Source organism: Melanerpes formicivorus, unplaced genomic scaffold (genome assembly GCF_026170545.1).
Source record: "Melanerpes formicivorus ecotype bairdi unplaced genomic scaffold, bMelFor1.0.p_v2 SCAF_10, whole genome shotgun sequence".
Lineage (NCBI taxonomy): Eukaryota > Metazoa > Chordata > Aves > Piciformes > Picidae > Melanerpes > Melanerpes formicivorus.
In genome coordinates, this window is record NW_027142362.1 from 16,480,811 (window position 1) to 16,504,228 (window position 23,418).

The window sequence follows — 23,418 nt, forward strand, 5'->3', positions numbered from 1 at the left end:
TAAATTAACATGGTTGCAGCAGCTGTATTGGAGTAGAAAAGACAGGGGTCTGGATATGCATAAGACTGCAATTGTTCCTTGATCCCTCATGCAAAACCTGGGCAAACTGGGTTTGTGCAGAAGACCTTAAAGGATTGGTGGGACAGAAAGAATCCTATATTCAGGCTGTTAATTTGAAAGAAGTGCATAAATTGCAATTGCTATATGCGTTGATGGATGGTAATGCTAACCACAAACTATGCACACACTAGAAGAGAATTCAAATTTCAGATTTAAGCATATAAATACATACCTTGAAACTTAATATATGATGACGCCAAGGGACATACCTAGTGTCAGCATCAGATGCTGAAGTGTTCCATAAAGGGTTAAAGCAGGTGTTCTATTTGTCTACTCTTCATGCAAACATCTCTAATTTTCTGTGACCCATCTCTTCTAAATGGACAGTGCTCACGGAGCTGACCCAAAAAGCTAGCTGATTTCAAGTGTCAGTCACTGACTCTGACTTCAAAAGGCGTTAAAAGAGTGAGCTTGCTCAGGTGGGGAACAGAGTGTGTTCACCGCTTCGCCAAGCTTTGCCAAAGCTCGCCTTTAGATCAAAAAGTTACAAAATTTCTGCATGTTATTCTAAACAACACAGATTTTTCTGCCTCCTATCTTAATGGCAGTCTAGAAGTTTATCTGTAAAACACATGCCAGAAATTTTGGTGGAAAGAATTTGTAATAGTGTTCTGCAGCATTCATTTCTGGGCAATGCCAAGAACGCCCAATGGGAATGAAAATACAGAAACTCAGTAACAAAATGCTTCAAACCCAAATGGTTATGACAAGAATTTGAAATATATTTGTTAGTTCTTGTCTTCCCAGGAGCAGTTTGCCTACACTTAATACAAAGTGCTGCATGCAGTTTTCTGCTGCACTGCTGTGTAGTTTACCTGATCTGCTAACATCAGGCAGCAACTGACCTGATGTTACCCTGCAGTGTTAAGAGTGCAGGCAAACTCTTGTACACAGGACAAAACCACATGGTACTCAGCCAATTCACAAACTATTGGTACAGTAACATTTCTGTGCCTCTTCACTGCCACAGCATCATAACTTCATTGCTTTAGGGCATCTCTTTATAAACAGCTCTCAGAATTCTTCAGCTTTCCTCATGCTAAAGTTCTTCACCTTTTTCTCAGGTTTAAATCAGTTGGCAACCAAGAAACAAAAGGTGAAACATCCACCTGTTTAGTGTCCCAAAGATGATGCAAACTGAGAATGTTTGTTCACTCAGTTATTTGAATTAGTGACAGAGGTAGGACAGGACAGAACTCTAGGGTCCTCATTTTATACCAAGCTGGCTTTTAAAGACAACATGACTTATTAAAACCACAATGAAAATACTTTGTAAAGCTGACTGTGATTATGTTGTAACACAAGAATGATAGCCACATCCTGTAGAAACGCTTTCAGCCCCTCAAACAGAGGCAGCAGACGAAAATGCTGCAGAGGACTCAATCCACTGGGATGATTCCACATCTACTGTCAGATACTAGGGAGATGCTCAGGTCTCAGGAGGGAAAGTGGAGTTCTGTAAGAGCATGAAAGTGGGTGGCCTTAATATAATAATCTGAGAACCCTCTGATCACCCTCAGAAACTATCAGGTTCTCAGAGCCATCAGCTCAGAGGTATGCTTCCTGTACAAAGCATATTAATAACATGTCTTTACTAGACATCATGCTATGGCTTATCTCACGCATATTATATTTCTGGACCTGCTCATTCTGTGAGAGTTTCTGACATGCAGCTGACATTTGTGGAAGTATGACCTGTTGTCATACTTTCTACCTGTATGCTCTCTTACTTACAGAGTATAACACTATCAACATTCTCCTGACAAAAACTCTGAGGAGGGCTTGCTGTGCCACAGACCTACAGAATAACCTCATTCCAAGCAACACTGGACGATCCCCTGTTGTGCAGCTGCAATCCCTCCCCAAATGTTAGCAAGTAGAGAACTAAAGAGTCATAACAATGAAAAGAGAGATAATCTTGCATGGAGCAGCTTTAGTACTTGCAGAAAAATTCTACCCACTGTGCCTAACACTCATCTTCATGCCTAGTCTGGATCCTATTCATCAGTTCTCACTACACACTTTTAAACTATGTTCTTTTTCACAGAGGCCAAGCTAAAGTATTAAAAATCTAGGAAGAGTATTTCCAATGGCTGTTTTTTTCAGAGAAGCATAGCCTGACTCCTTATAAGAAGTCATGACAGATACCACTGCACATCTTACATAAAAACACGGCATTGTGTAACTTTCATCATTAAATTTATTATTTCTGACCAATGGAAAACTCTCTGTGCTACATCAGGTGTACAGATCAGGACTGAATGCACAGCTCTGCTTACTCCAGTAAACCTGCCAGAGGAATACATCACAAGTTTCAATAATTCTGAGAAATAATTGAATGCATGAAAATTACATAGGGAGGACTTCCTTTATCTGTGCTCTTGGAAGGTGCTTTCATAATAATTCTAACAGCAATGTAGTGTTTTAAACATGAATGAATGATAACTCTACTTTTTTTCTGGTACTTAATACAAGTGTTCAACAAATCTTGCTAGGGATCCCTGGAATATCAACATGTTCTATCCTAATACAATTATTTCCCAATGTTAGAATTCCAGAAATAGGGTTTAATTGGCAAAACACATGGTAAAATTACTTCGCTTAGTTTAAATGTTCACAGGTACCTCTATTTTTCACAAAGAATTAACTCCCAAATGGTTAGGATTTCATATAAAGAGACAGCTGTAATAAAGGGTTCAAGAATTCTGTGTCCTGGTTGTGTATTTAACATTCTCAGCTAACTAGCAGGAGCAAGGCTGCTAGGAATGCTTACAGATGTCTGATTTTACAAGGTTTGGGGTTGTTGTTTCTTTCTTTCTTTCTTTCTTCCCCCTAAAGTGCTTCAGTCTAATGTTATTTATTGTTTATGGAAGTTGTTTGTCATTTAAGACATGAAGTGACCACTCCCTCAGAAGAAAGAATCAAGTTACAATCCATTATTGCATTTTTGATTGTTTTTCTTTGTAATAGGTGGGAAAGTGGATCCTGGATAAAAGTTCTGCCCAAGACAAGACCCCAAGCTGAAGACTCCAATTATCTATAAATCACTTCTCTTCCCTGCAGAGGAAGCGAAAAAGGAGTGAAGAGCAAGACAGGCAGAAAGAGACAGAAGATATGCTAAGTGAAATATTTGATACCTGTCCTAAACTTAAATTTCTCTCAAAAGCAACCTGATATCCCAAAACCAAGGTTACAAGAAACACGTTGCTATTGTTGTCAGCTTAATAGTGAAGAAGTGAAATAACTTTGGTTTATTTGTTCCATGAGTACAATATGTGTAACATCTTGCATATTCCCAAGTTGATAGCACTATTCTGAGTAATTAAAGGTTACTATCCAGCTTAAAGTCTCACAGATAAGAAGATGTGATTGCTGTCTTTTAGATTTTTCAGAACCAATTCTTTAGTTTCAGAATAGAGAAGCATGAGTACACTTACTACGCAAACTGACTGCGACACTACTCTCAAGTATTACCCTCTGAACGCTCAAGAAGCATTTTTACACTGAAACTAGCAATAAACAGAATTCACACTGAATACCATTTGCACAGTATGATTGCTCCCAAAGCATAACACCACACAACATCAAATAACTACATTCCTTATTTAAACTATTGTCAAAGAAATTACATGCTTGAAAACATTAGGCACCTTTCAATTTTCATATTGCAGTTTGCCTTAAAATGTAAGGAAATCTAAAATTCTTGACTTTCCTCTGGAGCATTCTTCTAGAACATGGAATTGTAACAAATTAGAGGACAAATTAGTTTGGGCACCCACTTTAAAAAAAAAAAAAAGAGAGAGAAAAGATGAAAAGCTTTTAAAGTGATGGGGGGAGGAAGGGGGAGAATCCACTACATTGGCCAAAGTGAGTTTCCTATCAGCTTTAAAGCTTCTGAAGTTGTATTTCCAGTAGATAAAAACATTATCACCTTTTTCCAGTGCTGATGTGCTTACTGTCCTATTAAGTTACCCAGTAATTAGAAACAAAGTCTGACACATTGTAATCTGTTTATACAATACATTTGAAACTTCTCCAACAGCAATTAAAACATTCTTTAACTGAGGATACTAAAGATGCAAAAAAATTCAAAAGATATCAAAGAATTTTTAAAAAATCAAATTGCATTTATGAACAAATGACTCTTCTTAAAGTACATTCTAATAGACAAAAATAATTTAGTCACTTAACACACCACGGAAAAACAGCATATTTTTTCCTAAATTGCCTCAATGGGTTTGTTCTTAAGTCTCTTTATGGAAATCACACTTAAAGGTTAGTAGGAAAAAGTATGTCTTCTTGCAATATTGTTCAAGGGTGTATTCAAGTATCACAGAAGTTAGTAGAGAGACCTGTTCCAGGGCTGTAACAACCTGGTAGTATTAAGAGTCCTCCAGGAATTGTAAAAGAGTCCCTTGGGTACCCAGGGTAATTCAAGAAAGAAAACATTTTTACTTTCTGATTGAGATAGACTGGTATGTATAGTAACTTTCTCTAAAGTACATCAAAAGCAAATTAAACTTATTCAAGAACTACTGATTTTGCACTGAAAATAAACCCAAACAGCTCTGTAGAAAACGTGTTTGAAGAGAAGTGGCAAAGCCAGTCCCAACAGATCTAATTTGCTTTTCAATTATCCTGTGGTTTTTCAATACAGGGTAAAAATCTGTTTCCCGTATTACAGATTCCAAGCAGCCTTTTTGTAAGTTGTTGGGGGCTTTTTGTTTTGGGTTTGTTCTTTTTCTTTTCTTTTTCTTAACATCTCAACACTCAAATTGGTTAGGGAAGAATTAAATTGATTTAAGCAAAATTCCTCCTTTGGAGGGAAAGCCATGATTTTCCCTGTCAGAACAAATGAACACAACTTACCTTGGTGTATTTGATTTCAAGGTTGAGAGTGGGAGAAGGCAGCAGATGCAGAGATGCCATCAGAGCTGCAGGATCTGCCTTCACCTCCCCTGGCATCTCAATTTTACTGGAAGTCATAGTCTTGGGGGGGTTTTATAGTACCACCGAGCCCCCCGCTCTGGCCTGATCTTGTGTTGTGTTTTGGGTTGGTATGTGTATGTCTCCCCCCCTCCCCCCCTCCAAAGACCAGCGCCGAAGACGTTGCTCTCGTCCTCTGTATATAGGCAGGTGTCAAGCCGGGTCTCTTCTTATTGGACATGGGGGCAGAAGCAGGGGGGCAGGTCCATCCTACCTAGGGCGAGAGCGGCACAGCCCCGCTCATTCACGCGGCGCAGCCGCGGCTCCCCGCTGTCCTCCACCGCCCCTCCTCACACCCTCCATCACACACACTACCCCCCTCTCTCCCCGCCGTCCCGTCCCGAGCGCCAGGGATTCCCCTGGCAGCCCACGGGCGGACAGAGCTCCTGGGCGCGAGAGCCTAGCTCACGTTCGAGGAGCGGGACTGGGGAACCGATTCAGCGCTGGCGAGAGAGCTGAGGTCACTAAAACTCCACTACTCCCCCTCGTCTCCCTAGTGCCGGGCAGCGGCAGGGAGACGCCGTGGCCTCGCGTAGCCCCGCCCGGGGCATCCTGTAGGGAACCCCGACAGTCCCGGCCGCGGCAGGGGGCAGCGCCGGGAGGCACTCAGGCAGCCCGGGCGGAGCGGGGAGGGGCTCGCGTGACAGTGACTCGCTAACGGCATTGCCTTGCAGCACGGCTGCGACCCGCAGGAGCTAGCGCGCAGCCGGCGACGGCCAAACAGCGCAGAGGCAGGAACTCTTCACGGAGCCCTGGCCGAGGCGCGGTTGAGGGCGCGGGGCCGTCCCGCAGCGCTGACGCCTAACCGGCAAGACGAAACCTCCGTTTCTGGCGCAGCTCGTCTGTCGGCGCTCCCCGGCCCTCTAGCGCCGCCCGCTACCTCCGCTGCGTTGCCCGCTGTCCTGGCCGGGGCTCCGCGCAACACCTGGCGCTGCTGCTCTCCCCTGCTCCCACCCACCGGACGCGCGCTCCCTCGCAGCCGCCAGTCCCCGTGAGCTTTGCCCGCAGCGCGCCCGATGCGCCCCGGACCGCCTCGCTTTTATTTTTGCGGTAGCTGGCGTGACAGTGGCCGCGCGCGCCCGGTGACACTAACGGATGCGCGGAAAACAGCCCCCGCGCCGGCCCGACCCGCGGAGCCATCCCCGGCCGCCTGCTGCCCTCTGCCGGCCACGCCACCGCCCGTCGCTACGCCACGGGGCCCCGGCCGCCCTCGCCTCGCGGCCGCTTCGCGCCACGCAGCGCGCCTCGGCTCGCGCCATGCAGGTCGCAGTGTTCCCCCGCCGCGCTCCATGTCAGCCCGCGGGGCTTCCCTCGCCTCCCGCCCACCCTACGCCATGCCGAGGCTGTCTGCCACGTGTCCACTCACCTCAGTCCTCACGTCCCACAGCGTCTCTCCCACGACCTGGCTACTGCATGTCCACACGGGGCTCCGAGCTGGGCCAGCATTCCTGAGCTCAGTCCTCATGTGGCCTCAAGGTCCTGACCTCCTCCAGGCAGGCATTGCGGGATGTGCTCCTTGTCCTGCTTCCCTCAGGCCTGCGCTGCCTTTGGGCTGGGAGCACCCTTACCTTTGATTTGTGGAGCCAGTCCTCACAGAGTGGGATTCTTGCTTGCCCTTCTCTGCCTGCATGGAAAAGAACTCTGCACTTTTCCTCACTTCCATTGCAAAGCCCAACACTTTGCCCTTCTCTCTTTGGCTGGGGACTCTGCAGTGCTGCCTTGCCTCCCATCTTATAGTGCTACTGCAGCTGCTAAAGACACGGACAACCTGTATGGAAGCTCAGGGGCTTGGGACTCGTGCAGCAAGGACACCCAGGTGCACCTCTGCTTCCAAATTCCTCTCATGAAAGAAAGCTATCAGGAGAAACAGGTGCTAGCTGCCAGGGCAAGTACTGCAGCCCAGCTGTGATTTTCTCTTTTCTCCAGCAAAAGGAAGAAGCCTAAGGAGTGGAAGAATTTGTTCAAGCAACAGCAACCTGTTCCCAGCTATTATTTTTAGGGGGGAGCCCTCTTAGTGGAAGGCCACATCAGGCAAGAGCTTGGGCATGCCATACAGTGGGTTACTAGGACATCAGCAGCCAAATAGAGCCAGATCCACTACTCACCATCTCAAACTCATGCTCAGCAAGCAGCAGACATGTGGTTGACATCTGTATTAATTTGCAGGACGAAACAGCAAATGGCTTGAGTTTGCACTCTGACTGGGCTGGTGGACATAAGATATTTATTGTCAAAGCCCTACATTCTCTCTGGCCAAATTGTCCAGTGCATTTTTGTTACTTTAGGCAACATGAATAAAGTTGTGCTTACTGATGCAAACACTCCCAACATGTTGAAACCTATCAGATGTCATGTTATGAGATTACCATGTTGAAGATAGGTAAACAGAAAGGACACAAAGGCTTACATCTGCCTAAAACTGGTAAATCAAAGCAGCAAGAAATATTACACATGACCTTTATATTCAGCTATTCAACATTACACAACGGGATCTGTGCATGTCTTGATTTTGTTACAATTCCTGTTTGATTCTGTGCTCTGTTTGCCAAATTTGAAGACATTTGAAAATACCATCCCAGCATTCTCTCAGTGTTTTATACAGGAGCATGGGACAAAGACCGCTTCAGTACAGACATCACAAGAAACAGTGCCACTTAAGTAATTTCAGGATGATGTGCATATTTCTGTAAATTTCTAGCTCAATAATGAAGAGACTGGAGATTCTGCTTTCTCTCATTTTTCATCTTCTTTTTTTTTCCCTTTTTTTTTTTTTCCCTTTTTTTTTTTTTCTCCCCTGACAGAGGAAATGGATCCATAATACTGTGCTGTAATGTGACATGCAGATCTGTCAAAATGTGACACTTGGGATGAGTGAGACTTTTAAACGTCAGAAATTCAATTTTCAATGGCACACTGGCAACACAGACCTAACACTTCATCACAAGGATGACACCTTCTAAGAGCTGTTTTAAAATAAATCAGAGTGAGGAAGTGCTCTTTGAAAAAGAGACTGCATTTAAACAAGTTTCAGGAAGGAGGAAACTGTATAACAGTTTTTATTATTAAATAAAGTCAATAAAGTTCAAGAAACTTGATGAGAAGGGATTCCAGTGCACATGAACATGCAGTTCAAATCCACATGATCTGGAGCTGCTTAAGCAACCTCCATCAATTACTTGTACAAACCACATTGTTCTCACACCTAAGAGCAAAAGTAAAAGCAGTCAGAGCCCACCACCTTCAGACTAACTGCTACCTATGCCTTGTTGGCAATCCCCAAGTGGAGAATGGCACTGCACTTACCACACTGCAAGCATCTACAGCCAGCCTCACAGGACCCACCAGAAGGGCATGGTGGATGTGGTGCTGTCATTCTTCCCAACAGGAAATGACCAGCCACAGTTCCTGCAGAAAAAGAGACCAAAATGAAACTTCAACCACTCTGTGTTCCAGCTAAGATTTCCACTTACGAAATCTGAACTTAATTTTCTGATATATATATATAGAGAGAGAGAGTAAAAACTTCAGCCTTATGTGTCTTGTTTTAATTGCCTGCTATTTTCATTACTGACCATGATGGTAGCAAATGCTCTTCAAGAGATACTTGTATTTTAATTTATCTGCAAACATAAATCACACATTATAGCACTTTTTTTCCTCTAGGTTAATTGAATCAATTCTCTAAATGTCTTTAAGCCTGATCATTTGAAAGAGGCTCGCTGTTTGAAATCTGTTAAGAATTATGGCCCTTGAATTGTTTGCAGGGTGATAGCAGTCCTTGCTCCAGACAAAGGTATTTCGTATATATAAGGTAAAAGCATTGTTATATGCATAAGCCATATTAGCTGTAAAGCAACACCCACGATACTGTAATTATCCTACCAAATATTATTTCAGAACTGTTTCAGTTATCCCAGTGAATTGCCGTAATATTACAAGTCTTATTAACAACTGTCTGAACCTGGATGTATTTTAAGTTCTAAAATAAACAAAACAACAAAAGGAAATCTATCATTGCAGAAAACTTGATATAATATAATTGTTACCATAAATTAGTAAATCAGATCAGTTTTCTTACATGTGATATTGGGCATTTTATACTCAGTAGAACTGTTAATTGCTGCTATGGTAAATTCAGTCATAAGATGAGACTTGGATTAAAGCAAGCCACAAATAATTCAGGACAGTGTCAAAGCAAATATGCTCAGAAAGACTGTCAGTGTTTGGCTCATGTTATAATTGGATCAGTTCAAAATTCAGAATTATTATTTAAGCTGGCAGTTGAAATGTAACATGGCCCTCACTAAACTATTGTGCTGGGGCTGGTTTTGCCATGTGTGGAGTGACCCTGCCAACCCCTTAGTCTGAAGGCTTTCTGAGACCATCCAGCTCACGCCTGCTCCTTGGCTGGTCACCACCCTGTGCATAGTAACACAGAGCAACACACAGCCACGGGGGTGGTTTAGCCCAGTCTCTGCCCAGTGGCACCTGTACAGTGAGTGGCCGTGCTGTGTGAGAGTGCTGTAAAGAATGCATGTTGTTAACTGTGAAGTTAAAGGCAATGTGCACTTGATTGTAGGGATTCTATTCTGACTTTAAATATATAAAATCTTCTCTATTCTGAATTTCTGTTTGATTTACCTGTTTGAATTTATTATTTGTAAAACACATTGTGCCTCAAATGGAATGACCTTCTGCTAATGTATATCACCTAATGAATGGATGCAATTAACTAATTCATATTGGAATATTGCACTTTCCAGATCACATTTATCATCACTAAATGTATGATCTAGTTTGCAAGTTTAAATTTTTTATTATTACCCTTTAAACTGAAGAAATAAGTCTTATATTTAATTACCTGAACTTACATATTCAATTAATAGCTTCATTACCTTAATGAATATAGATACTGCACAGAAGTAACAGAAGATTGCTGCCTGAGTCTGCTCCTAAGTGCACCCTCTAAAGTGTCATCGATGACAGCTTCTTTTTATTAAAAAAATCTCGACTAGGGAGTTTGAAGGAACTGGGCCTGGCAATCCAATATTCCTGTTTGGGTAGCAGCCCTTAAGTACCAAGGGGTCCAGGATGGTTGGACCTTCTTCAAACAGGAGTTCTTGAAGGCACAGGAACTGGCAGTTCCCACGTGCCGAAAGATGAGCTGCCGGGGAAGGTGATCGGCCTGGATGAGCATGCAGCTCTTGAACAAATTAAGGGGAAAAAAGAGGGTGTATCACCTTTGGAAAGGGGGGGAGGCAACTTGTGATATGTTTAAGGATGTTGTTAGATCATTTTGGAGAAAGCCCAGTTAGAACTTAAGCTGGCCACTTCTGTGAAAGACAATAACAAGCATTTTTATAAATATATTAATGCTATAAAGGACAAGAAGAACCTCCACTCCTTATTCGACCTGGAGGGTAACATTGTAACTAAAGATGAGGAAAAGGCTGAGGTTCTAAATACCTTCTTTGCCTCAATTTTCAACAGTAAGGCAGGAGGACTTCAGGATAACTGGCCTCCTGAACTGGTTGATGGGGTCAGGGACGAGTGTAGTACCCCTGAAATCCACAAGGAATTAGTTTGGGACTTGCTGAGCCACTTGGATACTCACAAGTCCATGGGACTGGATGGGATCCATCCTAGGGTGCTGAGAGAGCTGGCAGATGAGCTGGCCAAACCTCTCTCCATCATTTTCTACCAGTCCTGGCTCACTGTGGAGGTCCCAGATGACTGGAAACTGGCCAATGTGATGCCCATCCACAAGAAGGGCTGGATGGAGGAACCTGGAAACTACAGGTCTGTCAGCCTGACCTCAGTGCCAGGGAAAATTTTGGAGCAGATCATCTTGGGGGCAATCACTGTGCACCTGAAGGATGGCCAAGGGATCAGGTCCAGCCAGCATGGATTTAGGAAGGGCAGGTCCTGCCTCACCAACCTGATCTCCTTCTATGATCAGGTGACCCGCCTGGTGGATGTGGGGAATGCTATTGATGTACTCTACCTGGACTTCAGCAAGGTGTTTGACACCATTCCCCACAGCAAACTCCTGGCCAAGCTGTCAGCTCGTGGTTTGGACAGCAGCACTCTGCACTGGGTTAGGAACTGGCTAGAGGGCAGTGCCCAGAGAGTGGTGGTGAATGGTGCCACATCCAGCTTGAGGCCAGTCACTAGTGGTCTCCTGCAGGGATCAGTCTTGGGCCCCATCCTGTTCAATATTTTTATTGATGATCTGAATGAGGGGATTGACTCAGTCATCAGTAAATTTGCAGATGACACCAAGCTGGGAGCAGGTGTTGATCTGTTAGAGAGTAGAAGAGCTCTCCATAGGGACCCTGACAGGCTGGACAGATGGGTGGAGTCCAACATGATGACCTTCAGTAAATCCAACTGCTGGGTGCTGCACTTTGGCCACAACAACCCCATGCAGTGCTACAGGCTGGGGTCAGAGTGGCTGGAGAGCAACCAAACAGAAAGGGACCTGGGGGTACTGATTGACAGCTGGCTGAACATGAACCAGCAGTGTGCCCACGTGGCCAAGAAAGCAAATGGGATCCTGGCCTGCATCAAGAATAGTGTGGCCAGCAGGAGCAAGGAAGTCATTCTGCCCTGCACTCAGTATTGGTTAGGCCACACCTTGAGTACTGTGTCCAGTTCTGGGCCCCTCAATTTAAGAAGGACATTGAGAAACTTGAATGTATCCAGAGAAGGAACAACAAGGCTGGTGAGAGGCCTCGAAGATAAGCCCTATGAGGAGAGGCTGAGGGAGCTGGGGTTGTTTATCCTGAAGAAAAGGAGGCTCATGGGAGACCTTATTGCTCCCTACAACTACCTGAAGGGAGGTTGTAGCCAGGTGGGGGTTGGTCTCCTCTCTCAGGCAACCAGCACCAGGTCAAGAGGACACAGTCTCAAACTGCGCTGGGGGAGGTTTAGGCTCGAGGTGAGGAGAAAGTTCTTCCCAGAGAGCCATTGGAATGTGCTGCCCAGGGAGGTGGTGGACTCACCATCCCTGGAGGTGTTCAAGAGGGGATTGGATGTGGCACTTGAAGCAATGGTTTAGTAATTATGAGGTCTGTGGTGACAGGTTGGACTTGATCCTCGAGGTCTCTTCCAACCTTATTGATTCTATGATTCTATACAGCAGCCTGAGATAAATTTATCACCTGCACTGTTAATGTTTAATATGTAAAGGGAATCCCAGAAGCAATGCTTTCGTTTCTGGAAAGACAGAAGTTTTAAATGTTCAAATGTATCATTCTGAGTGAAAGGGAACTAAAAGACGAAAAAGCAGACAGACTGGCACTTCACCTACTACAGGACAAAGGATGAATGGAGCATGGAGTCAAACCAAACAAACACTCCTAATGTGGGATAGAGGGGACAAAACACCAGGAACTGCAGCTGTTACAGAAAATGGCAAACTTGAGAGGCCATGTTGAGTGGGAAACAGCTGAAAGTAGGTGGGTTGGTGAGTCAGATGTAGGAAAAACTCTCACTTTCCTGACAGTAATTAGGTTTCAGAACCATTAATTGACCTTCTTATTTAGCTACATCTGTTTGCCAAACATGCTACTTGGGTTTTGTGTGTTAGTGGAATCAAATCTGTCATTATCTTTGGCTTTTGTGTTAAAACTCTTGTACTGATTAGGTAAGCTCAGATCACCTGCTCTTCACAACACTACAGGTATCCATAATAAGTCTCAAGGTGTCATTTGCTATGAGAAATCAGTGCTCTGTAGAAAGATGGTTTTGACAATGTATCCCATTCAGGTTAAGAAAGAATAGGGTTTAGATGACTTCAAAACTCATTGGATATGCTCTGAGGTTTTCTTCATGCTGCATAAATGCATTACCAAGGTATCTTTCTAATAGGAAAACTGAATTTAAAATTTTTATCTCTATTTCAAGGGCTTTTTATAAAGAATTTGGAAAACCAGTTAGCTTGAAAAGAGCATGCTGTCAATAATCTCCCCTTGCATTTATTTCTTGTGTACATTAATGTTCAAAAAAGGGAATATGCAGAAAAAGAGAGCAGGGAATTGGCTGCCACAAAGCATTTGTCTGTACTATTTGGTCTATTCTTTAAAAGTAAAGTTCTTTTACAGAAAGTCTTTTTCTAAGGCATTTCAGAAAGTCAGCCCTGTCCATACTCTAACCTACCAGATAAGCTTGCAGCAGAATCACATCCAGCACATTCAGAAGGAGCACTGCTATTGCAGCAGATAATGCTGGTACACGTAACCATCTGTACAGCATTGCCCTAACACTTCCACATTTTGCCTGCACTGACAGTCCTGTCACAGAGGATTGGCTATGGAATGTTATCTATGCCCCTTTATGCTAGCTATCACAGAGATTAAACTGGCTTGGAAACTCTCAGGGCCTTTGTATGATACACACAGACTTGTCTGCACAACGGTTAAAAAATGTACTGCTGTCAATCAAATAACTATATATAATGTAGTTGTGTGTGTAGTAACGTCAGTTATGTACTGAGGCCTAATGGCACGCCCTGTTGATTGAGAACAAAGAGAAGCCTGAGGTCCTGCTTTAGAGAAACTCCAGTTTCATTCTCCCTGAAATCAGTTTCAGCAACAGTGGACTTCATCAGGCTTTGAGTTGGGGTTAAAGACTACTGGCAAAAAGTTTAGAACACACATATGAGGTGTGGTTTTGATCTCATAGACATGATCTGGACCAAAATATTTTATCTGGACATGGAGATCACAGAAATAGAGAAGAAAAAACAAAGAAAATTTCTAGGTCACCTTATGTGCCCTGTCCCTTCTCCAAGCTGGGCTCAGCTAGACCTGAGCTGCACATTGCAGATGTTTGCCCCCATGAGCACCTTTTGAGTAGGAACCATAGCAGAGACAGAAGGATTATACAAAAAGACAAGAACTAAAGAAATAGAGTGCTTGTGCTCTCAAAAAGCTTAGAATGCTGAATTACGGTGTGTTCAGATCATTCTCACCTGATTTTTTTCTCCTTTGAGATCCTCAGCAGCAGGACCAATCCATACATCAGAGAATGTCCTTTAAGGTCTTGCAGCATCTTTTGTATGAAAACATAAATACAAATTAGGTAAATGAATTTGACCAGGGACATGAATTATAGTAGATGTACACATTCAGATTTTGCCCAGCTCAATGAAAATCATCAGATTTAGACTTAAAAAATAATTTGGCCCATATTAATACAATAACCCCCTCCCCCAAAAAAAAAAAAAGGAAAAAAGGTATGGTATATTTATAGCCTTGATCTCTCTCCATCTGTGTTGCTTAAGGTTTTATTACATCAGTAATAACAATTTATGTGATACTCTGAATAATGTGCTATTAAAAAATTCAGTACAGTATATACTGTTGCCCATGGGATTTAAACTATGGGAGCTAGGTATATTATTCTCTACTTTGCTATTTCTGTAGGACTGAAGATTACTATAAAAATGTTTTGGTTATACACACTGTGTGAATTTCTGCTCTGCTTGAATCCAGGTGAAGAGAAGAAGTAGTTCGGCCTTGGGCTAAGGGTCTCAAGGGTCTTAGTCTTGAAGTCTAAGGTTACACTGATCACATGTTCAGGCATGAACAGTAATAGCAACATGCTTTTTTGATGCCTTTGAATAATGTCAATAGACTTTTGAGGCATAACATCCCTTAAAAGAAGCCATTTAGGCCATACTCTACAGCATAGCAACTTTATCTCTGTCTATTGATTTTATTTCTTGTAACAGGCCATCTAATTTTCCTGGCATAGAAGTCACATCGACAGTTTTGCAGTTGCTATGATCACCCTTGAAGGACTCTTGAAATGCCGGTGGATCAGAGGTATGTTTCCTGTGTTTTATTGTGCTGGTGGTAGGATTTGGCTCAGCAACCCCTCTGGTGATGGAATTTAAAAACGTTTATATTGTGACTTCTTCATTCTTGGCAAAAATCTTAAGATCTTTTTGGTCAACTCTGTTGTGGTTCTACATTTAATATGACAGCAGCGTTTACTCTCCTTCTATGCTCTTTGCTTGTATACAACTTCCATTTTGGAAAGATGTCTGAATTTTGTTCCCTCAGGCAGCACAGCTGTAGATATTTATGGGTGGCACTGCCAGTATCCTCACCATTATGACTCTGGGAGCAGGGCCCAGGTGAAGGAGATAAGTAGAAAACAGTAATCGCAGTGTATTTTTCTTTCCATTGTTCAACCAGGCAAGCCCTTGCTCACGATTAAAAGGCAAATAACATGAAGCATGAATCACATGAGTTAGTAATTATGGTCAAAGTTTTAATGGTATTTATCTTCACATGTTACTTTTCTTTCTTATAATGCTGCATACATATTTGTTAGCTTTGGGAAAGCTCTTTAGACCCTCTTTCTGACTACAATAAAAGGAGAAACATGACTCAAATTTTCTGTGCTGCCTCCTTTTCTATTTGAAAATTGTTCCAAAGTGTAGCACAGTTGTCAAAAGCTGGAAGGATTTACCAAGGGAGCAATCATTCCCCAGGTACTCTCTTCTATATTTTCTTAGAGCGTCTACTTGAATCTTGTTATGGAGCTGAAGAGGACCTTTAGTCTAACTTAACACCACAGATAATAGTAATGGAGTTAAATCATATGACTCCTGTAAAGTCTTGAAGAAAAAAAAAAAAAAAGGCAAAATATACACATTTGTGTGAGTTCTCCATCCTGTAAAAACAGGAAATTGTTATGAGTATGGCCACATGGTCTGGACAAATGAGTAGAGAGGTTTCTGTCTCTGACTTGTTATTGCCCTCTTGTTAATTGAAAAATATTACTAATGCCTTCACATCCATTATGAGACTAAACTAAGAAATATCTGCATACTACTTTGTGAGGGAGACCTGCATCTGTATTAAAGAAAGAATTGCTATGGCCCAGCAATCAAAAACTGCTTTCATGAATGTATTTATTTTTTCCTGGAAGAAAGGAAGTGGTTTATCTCATTCCTGCTGTAATGAATGACTTCCCTAGCATGCTCTCTGTTCCACTGTATACATAATTCTGAAAGACTTCTCTCACAGACACAATAAACATATACTTAAGCATGCTGTGATAATTAAGGTCCTGAATAATATCTTTGTTTTGCAGTGGTGTAGGGTAAAGGTTTTCAAACTGCTGTACACAAGCTGTTTACCAGAACTTCTCAGGGGCAGCTCTCAGCTGCCTGTGCAAGTGTGGACCTGCACTACAGGACCTGTAGCACTCTTAACACAACAGTGTGCCTGCACAAGTGCTCACCCTCACTCATGCAGCACCAGTACATTAGCAGTCATCTCATAATTTGTTAGCTACACGCCCATATGTACACAGGCCAACGTTTTCTGAAAGAGCTAAAGGCAGAGTAGTATTTGAAAGCAGAGGTAGAGAAAGGTGAGTAAAAGGACACAGAAAAGCAATGAAGAATAGGGGTGAAGTGGGTGGTTAAGGGATGAAACTGGTGGTGGTAAAGTGCCTACATTTGCTGGGAACATGCATCAAGTCCTATCTTGAAGCAAGGAAGAGCACTGATCAGATAAAAGAAATGGCCAGTTTGCCCACTGCTGTCCTATTTGCAGCAGACAACAGTACTGACAGACCTAAACATATTTGCCACCAAGGTGGAAAATGTTGAGTACATATACAATCCAAGGCACTGAGCATCTACAACACATGCCAAAATAATCTACCAGAACTGAACTAAGACTATGGTGTCAAGTCAATGACAGAAGTTTTTGGTAAGTCAACTAGATGGTTAGACAACAGAATCACATATGATAAAATCATACGTCATAATTGCTGACTTGGATGAGGTGATTGAGTCTACCATTAGTAAATTTGTGGATGACACCAAGTTGGGGGGGAGTGTTGATCCGCTGGAAAGTAGAAAGAGACTTCAGAGAGACCCGAACAGGCTGGGTTGATGGGCTCAGGCCAACGGTATGAGGTTTAACAAGGGCAAGTGCAGGGTCCTACACTTTGGCCAAAATTACCCCGTGCAGCGCTACAGACTTGGGGATGAGTGGCTGTAGAGTGGCCTGGAAGAGAGGGACCTGGGAGTGCTGGGTAACAACTGACTGAACATGAGCCAGCAGTGTGCCCAGGTGGCACGGAAGGCCAATGGCATCCTGGCCTGTGTCAGGAATAGTATGGCCAGCAGGACTAGGGATGTAATTCTGCCCCTGTATTCAGCACTGGTGAGGCCTCACCTAGAGCACTGTGTACAGTTCTGGGCCCCTTACTCCAAGGAAGATACTGAGATGCTGGACTCCAGAGGAGAGCAACAATAATGGTGAAGGGACTGGAGGGAACATCTTATGGGGAGAGGCTGAGAGAGCTAGGGTTGTTTAGCCTACGGGAGACTCAGGGGGGACCTTATCACACTCTACAACTACCTGAATGGATGTTGTAGTAAGGTGGGGGTCGGGCTCTTCTCCCAGGCAACCTGTGACAAGATGAGAAGGCATGGCCTGAAGCTGCGCCACAGGGGGTTTAGGTTGGAGTGGACTGCCCAGGGAGGTAGTGGAGTCGCCATCCCTGAGTAGAATAGAATAGAATAGAATAGAATAGAATAGAATAGAATAGAGTAGAATTAACCAGGTTGGAAGGAAAGATTCGATGTGGCACTTAGTGACATGGTCTAGTCAGTGTGGTGGTGTTAGGTCATAGGGTGGACTTGATGATCTCAGAGGTCTATTCCAGCCTCAATAATTCTGTGACACTTAAGAGATGAAGAGTGCAGTATTTTTCTATAGGAGACCCAATTCCTAGCATAATGCTCCATATGTGCAGCACCTGTGCCCTTTTAAGGTAAACATATTGGAAACATACAGCCACTCAATACTTCACTTGCCTGTGCCCTATATACTCCCTATACAGGGAGCCACTGGACCAAAGCAGATTTCATTAGATGTTCCTAATTTATTCTGCCTCAGCACTCTTTTGTAAACAGGGTGGATCACTAGAGAGCAAGGAATTTAATCCAAAAAGAGGATTGTGGGTGAATATGCAAATTCACCACGCTACACCGAGGTAGGATTCCTCACTATTTGCTGAAATCCCTCAGAATTGACAGGCGCTTTTATTTACAGGGCAGAGCACGGCATTCTCACAAGCATTCACTCTCTTTTACAATCTCCCCTTGAGAAGTTTTTGGCCAGCCAATAGCAGCATCGTTTTAATCCCAATCTAGGTCAGTGGGAACTTTTCAACCATATTTTGTTTCCTTACTTTGTGGTGTCTTTTTTTTTTTTTTTTCCCCTTTCCTTTCTTTTTAATCAGCGTGACAGGAACAACATTTTGTTATTTTTACCAGAGGAAAATAAACAAACAAACAAAGGTAACACAACAGGAAAGGTAATGATTAATCCATTCTCCAAGAGAGGAAAAAAAGAAGGGTTCTGATAGTGAACTTACTGGTATTATCTAACCAGTGTAAATAGAAGTGAACTCAGAGAAGACACAGGATGGAAAACTCAGGATGAATTGTTAGGGCATGTTGAGTTAGTTCTGTCAATGCCTGCAGTCAGATGATTTCACTGGCTGCACAAGATGAAATCTCATATTTCAATGTATGAGTAAAAGTGTCAAAGTTCAGCTGGAGCAGGGACAAATACAGAACAAATTTTGTGTGTATTTCTAACTACGGCACCCGAGCAACAGAGGAAGCCAAAATGAGCCGGAAAAGCAAAAGGAGCTTAAAGGAGAAATTTGTCTTGAAGAACAGCTTGATTAAAGAAGCCCTCTCAGAATTCCTGGGAACTTTTATATTGATAGTAAGTGTCAGCTACTTTCCTTTTTTCCTACTGATCTAATGTTGGACAGTGCTTGTAAGGCAACACATATGCTTTTTCTTGCACTGTACCAGCAATGTGGTTACTGCCTGACAAACATTGCACAGCCTTGAATGAATAACTTCTATTTCTGGTAAGTTTGTAATTCCTTTCTTCACTTAATGCAATTATAGGAGCAGAATTTCAGAGAACTACCACATTCTGAAAAATCCATATATGCACAATGAACATTAATAATATTCTTGCTTTTTCTTTTTTTTTTTTTTTTTAAGATCAGTTGATTGTGCTTTGATTTCTGTGAACAACTTTCATTTGTTTTAACAAACACACTGTACTGCATATTAAGAGAATTTCAGATGAATTATTTCTGTGCAATATAGTAATTTAGCTGTGATCTGTGCTGAATTTTGGGGGAGTTGCATTGCCTAGCCTTCGGAGGTTTTGTAAGTTAACTAGTTTTTGTTTTTATCTCTACTGCATGAATTACATAGATACTTGGTCCTGTAGTACTGCTACAGTTTAGATAAATAGCAAAACTTCCTATTTTCCTATATCCCCAGATTTTTTTCCCTTAATTTCTTGCTCAGTTTTTCCATGCATTTTGCACTCACTGGGACACAGAGCACTGCCCTGTGATTTACCAGGGTAGAGAGCAGGCTCAGTAGCAGAGCTGGAAGTCAAGCAGCTGCAGTATTTATGCCGAACTCTTTTTTTCCTCCTTTTAGTCTGAATAAGACAGGCTTGCTCATTGCTAGATAATTCATCATAGTGAAATAACAGAAAACAATAAGAAGCAGGGCTAGTACTGAGATGGTATATTTTATAACCCTAACTGTATTAGCTAAATTTCAAGTAAGTAGCCTAAAAATTACAGTAGCTCATAAAATACATGAAAATAATGGTCTTTGCCACACTTCAGCTAACTGAAGTGCACAGGCACTAAAGTAACATTATTCTCAAATTTAATACCATCCATAAGACATTATTACAATAAGGAGCACATTTAGAAGCAAGAAGCACAAAGCACTTTACAAACATTAATTAAGTGTCACAACACCCTGGTAAGAGGGGAAATGTCATTATCTTCATTTTATATATTAGCAAACCTGATTACAGCAGATGGCAATGGAAGCCCGTGGCAGAACTCTGAACATGACCCAGATCACCTGACTTCCAGTACTCTGTCCTCACCAGACGATCATCCGCCTCTTTCCATTAATACAATTAAGCAAGTGAAGAAAATGTATTAAAGGGCAGATTAGACCACAAATGCCATTATTTAATGTCCTACTGCACAAGACCAGCAGGAAATGCAAACCCAAAGCCCATTTTCTATTACACTCACCATAATGAATGCAGTAGAAAATGAAGCTACAAATTTGTTGATAATCTGAGCAGAGAAGAGCTTCAAATGGATTAAACTGTGCCTTTCTCACTGTTTGGATACTCCAGTGTATCTGTAGTGTTTACTATGAAGAAACTGACTTTTCTGATGTTATTTATTGCTATTGCATGTAGGTTATGTCAGCTAGTAAGTAGTTTCTCTTTGAGAACAGACAAACATTACACCCCTAACTTAAAGGTGAGCTAATGAGAGGGGCACCCTGGTAAATCAGAGGGCAGAACACTTGCAGAACACTTGTAAAACAGACACCATGTATGTGAAAGCAGCAATAGCTTTCTTCCACCATCCTATTCATAGAGTCATAGATTCATAGGTTCATAGAATGGTTTAGGTTGGAAGTGACCTGAAAAATACCTATGCCTTAATCCTTTTACAAAGTGAAAGTGAGATGAGAGCTCACCACCTACATTACAGTTGATCCAGATCTTTGCTGAAAGACATTTCATGTTAGCATGATGGGTTTTACAGCTTATGAGGAGCACCTGAACCAGGGAGCAAGGCAAAGATAAATGTTTCTGTTGCTCACAGGCTCTGTCTGGAAGTCAATGCTAACTGACTGAACCTTAATCTGCAACCAACCTAGCACCTCTGGCAGTTAGTTGGGTGAAACTGTGTCCTTCCAAATCACCTCTTTCTATTTTTTCTTGAGAATAGCATCACGAGCTCCCTATTATTAAAAGCTTAAACTACCATCTCACGTCTTGTAACATTATTTGCCAAACCGGAAAAAGGTATAAAGTGAAATTGCATACCAGGCGAAAACCAAGCCTTCACCTGGGGTGAGAAGGGTTCTGCCTGTGATGTTGAATAGATTTGAGACAATAGGCCTTGGAAATTCACTAGGTATACAGTTTGGACAACACCTCTTGGTCATCCCTACTTAATATGCTGTGGTTTGCCTTGCTGCATGTTTTCAGAGCATGTAAACAGTTATTTTCTGATGAAACTGAAGTGAAAGGTGAGCTCCAGAACCACAACAGATGTGCTAATTAATGGTCAGACTGGAGATACTTTTCCTGATATGTCTGTATTCTGGCTCTCTAAACCATCTGCTTGCTCTGTATGATTTGGTAATACAGACAGAACTTGTATGAGTCCCTCTCTCCGCTTATCAAAGCAGCAAATTTCAACTTCAGCACTCAGCGTTTCTCACTGAATCCTCAAGGAACCTGAAAGCACCCTGCTGTACAGGTGGGTCCAACGGCATACAGAGCAGCTGCCATTATCACCTCTCTGGGTAATTCTTCTGGTAAATAGGCAATATTTTACTCAGCTGTATTCTGCTGGGGAAGCACAGATTTCTTTCAGTATCAAGCCTTGAATTCTCCAAGGCATAGCACAATTTCTCTAATTATGCTGTGTGACAAGAATTGGGGCAGAAGAACCAAAATGTACAGTCCATAACCAAATCCAAATTGCCTGTGATTTTGGTTATGGTGACCTTTTGGTTACTGTCTTGATCTACACAGCATTCTCTTTGCAAGGTTCCATCAAGCTGAGAAAACATTGCACTGTCACCTCTTTGGTGATGTTTTAGAAAACAGAGTGATGCATAGTACCCAAAGCTTGGTCTCCACCTGGAGGTGGGGCACCCCTTGCAAAACTGAAGCAAAAGTCTGTTTAGGCATAGAGGATGCAGCTCATGAGCATGAGTTGAATTCAGGACAGCCCACACTGCAAAATGTGCAACCCATCCCAAGGAAGGCTAGTTATCTTTTGCTCATCAAAAAAAAATGTGTCTTGCTTTCATATTCTGAGCACTTCATTATTTACATTATCACTCCTACTGTTTAGCCCTGCATGAAAAATATTTAAGTATGATATTCCATAGATCTGCTCAGGTCAGGAAACTAAAATTTAAACAAGCTTTCCATATCTTTCTCTTTGTGGCCTTACATCCCAGTGCATGTTAATTACAATGCTCTACAGTAATATATATACCTTGTTCTAAGCATGCATTAGAATCTGTATGACGTTATTACTTAAGAGCAAATGCAGCTTTTGCTCATTTACTCCTTAAGTGTTTAACATTAATTGCTACTTAGAAATTTATAACAAAGCTAAATTCCACATTCTAGATTTTTGTGAAAGGGAGACTCTATATGGTGAAATTGCTTACAAGTATTTCCTGAAGTACATAGAATCACAGAATCAGTAAGGTTGGAAAAGACCTCAAAGATCATCAAGTCCAACCTGTCACCCAACACCTCGTGACTACTAAACCATGGATTCAAGTGCCACGTCCAATCCCTTTTTGAACACCTCCAGGGACAGTGACTCCACCACCTCCCTGGGCAGCACATTCCAATGGCCAACAACTCTCTCTGGGAACAACTTTCTCCTCACCTCGAGCCTAGACCTTCCCTGACACAGTTGAGACTCTGTCCTCTTGTTCTGGTCCTGGTTGCCTGGGAGAAGAAACCAACCCCCACCTGGCTACAACCTCCATTCAGGTAGTTGTAGAGGGCAATAAGGTCTCCTATGAGCCTCCTTTTCTTCAGGATAAACAATCCCAGCTCCATCAGCCTCTCCTCATAGGGCTTGTGCTTGAGGCCTCTCACCGGCCTCATTGCTCTTCTCTGGACATGTTCAAGAGTCTCAATGTCCTTCTTAAACTGAGGGGCCCAGAACTGGACACAGTACTCAAGGTGTGGCCTAACCAGTGCTGAGTGCAGGGCAGAATGACTTCCTTGCTCCTGCTGGCCACACTATTCTTGATGCCGGCCAGGATGCCATTGGCTTTCTTGGCCACCTGGGCACACTGCAGGCTCATGTACAGCATCTTGACTAATCAGCTCTTAGACAATGAACTTAAGTTTGTCAAAGTTAGATAAAAAAAGGATATAAAACATATTATTTTTGCATATAACTTGACAGCTTTTTAATTATTATATACAATGTCCATGCAATGCTTGCATTCTGAAAAGCACTCATATCACAAGAGATATCACAAGGCTTTTAACAGCAATACTAAAGTACAATCAATAAATAAAAGTCACTCATTAATCTACTGTCATAGAATTTAATCCTACACTTCCAGGCCCAACCTGTTCATTCTCTGGGACTAACATGCTTCCTTTCCCTGTCATGACCAACCCCAAGTTCTTTCTGTTTCTA

At 42.4% G+C, this 23,418-nt stretch overlaps 2 protein-coding genes and 1 long non-coding RNA gene across 6 annotated transcripts in view; 1 reads left to right on the top strand and 2 right to left on the bottom strand.

The window, feature by feature from the left end:
• ALDH1A2 (aldehyde dehydrogenase 1 family member A2) overlaps positions 1 to 6,801 on the bottom strand; it is a 55,514-nt gene extending 48,713 nt beyond the window's left edge. The window contains exon 1 of one of the 2 annotated variants that reach the window (XM_068143925.1): positions 6,473 to 6,801. In XM_068143925.1, coding sequence (XP_068000026.1) covers positions 6,473 to 6,571 — 99 coding nt within the window. In that variant the 5' untranslated portion in view covers positions 6,572 to 6,801. Of the gene's footprint in view, positions 1 to 4,989; positions 5,340 to 6,472 lie in introns of those variants that run through there. The other variant, XM_068143924.1, reaches the window with a different exon arrangement.
• Positions 6,802 to 8,336: 1,535 nt separating this feature from the next.
• Positions 8,337 to 23,418, bottom strand: part of LOC137443841 (uncharacterized) — a 52,245-nt gene continuing 37,163 nt past the window's right edge. The window contains exons 4-5 of the long non-coding RNA XR_010988002.1: positions 14,081 to 14,160; positions 8,337 to 8,511 (exon numbers count right to left, since the gene is read on the bottom strand). This is a non-coding gene — a long non-coding RNA (uncharacterized lncRNA). The remainder of the gene's footprint in view (positions 8,512 to 14,080; positions 14,161 to 23,418) is intronic.
• Positions 18,440 to 23,418, top strand: part of AQP9 (aquaporin 9) — a 28,516-nt gene continuing 23,537 nt past the window's right edge. Inside the window, exon 1 of one of the 3 annotated variants that reach the window (XM_068143927.1) lies at positions 18,440 to 18,878. In XM_068143927.1, coding sequence (XP_068000028.1) covers positions 18,777 to 18,878 — 102 coding nt within the window. In that variant the 5' untranslated portion in view covers positions 18,440 to 18,776. Of the gene's footprint in view, positions 18,879 to 18,946; positions 19,030 to 23,418 lie in introns of those variants that run through there. The other 2 variants (XM_068143926.1, XM_068143930.1) reach the window with 2 other exon arrangements.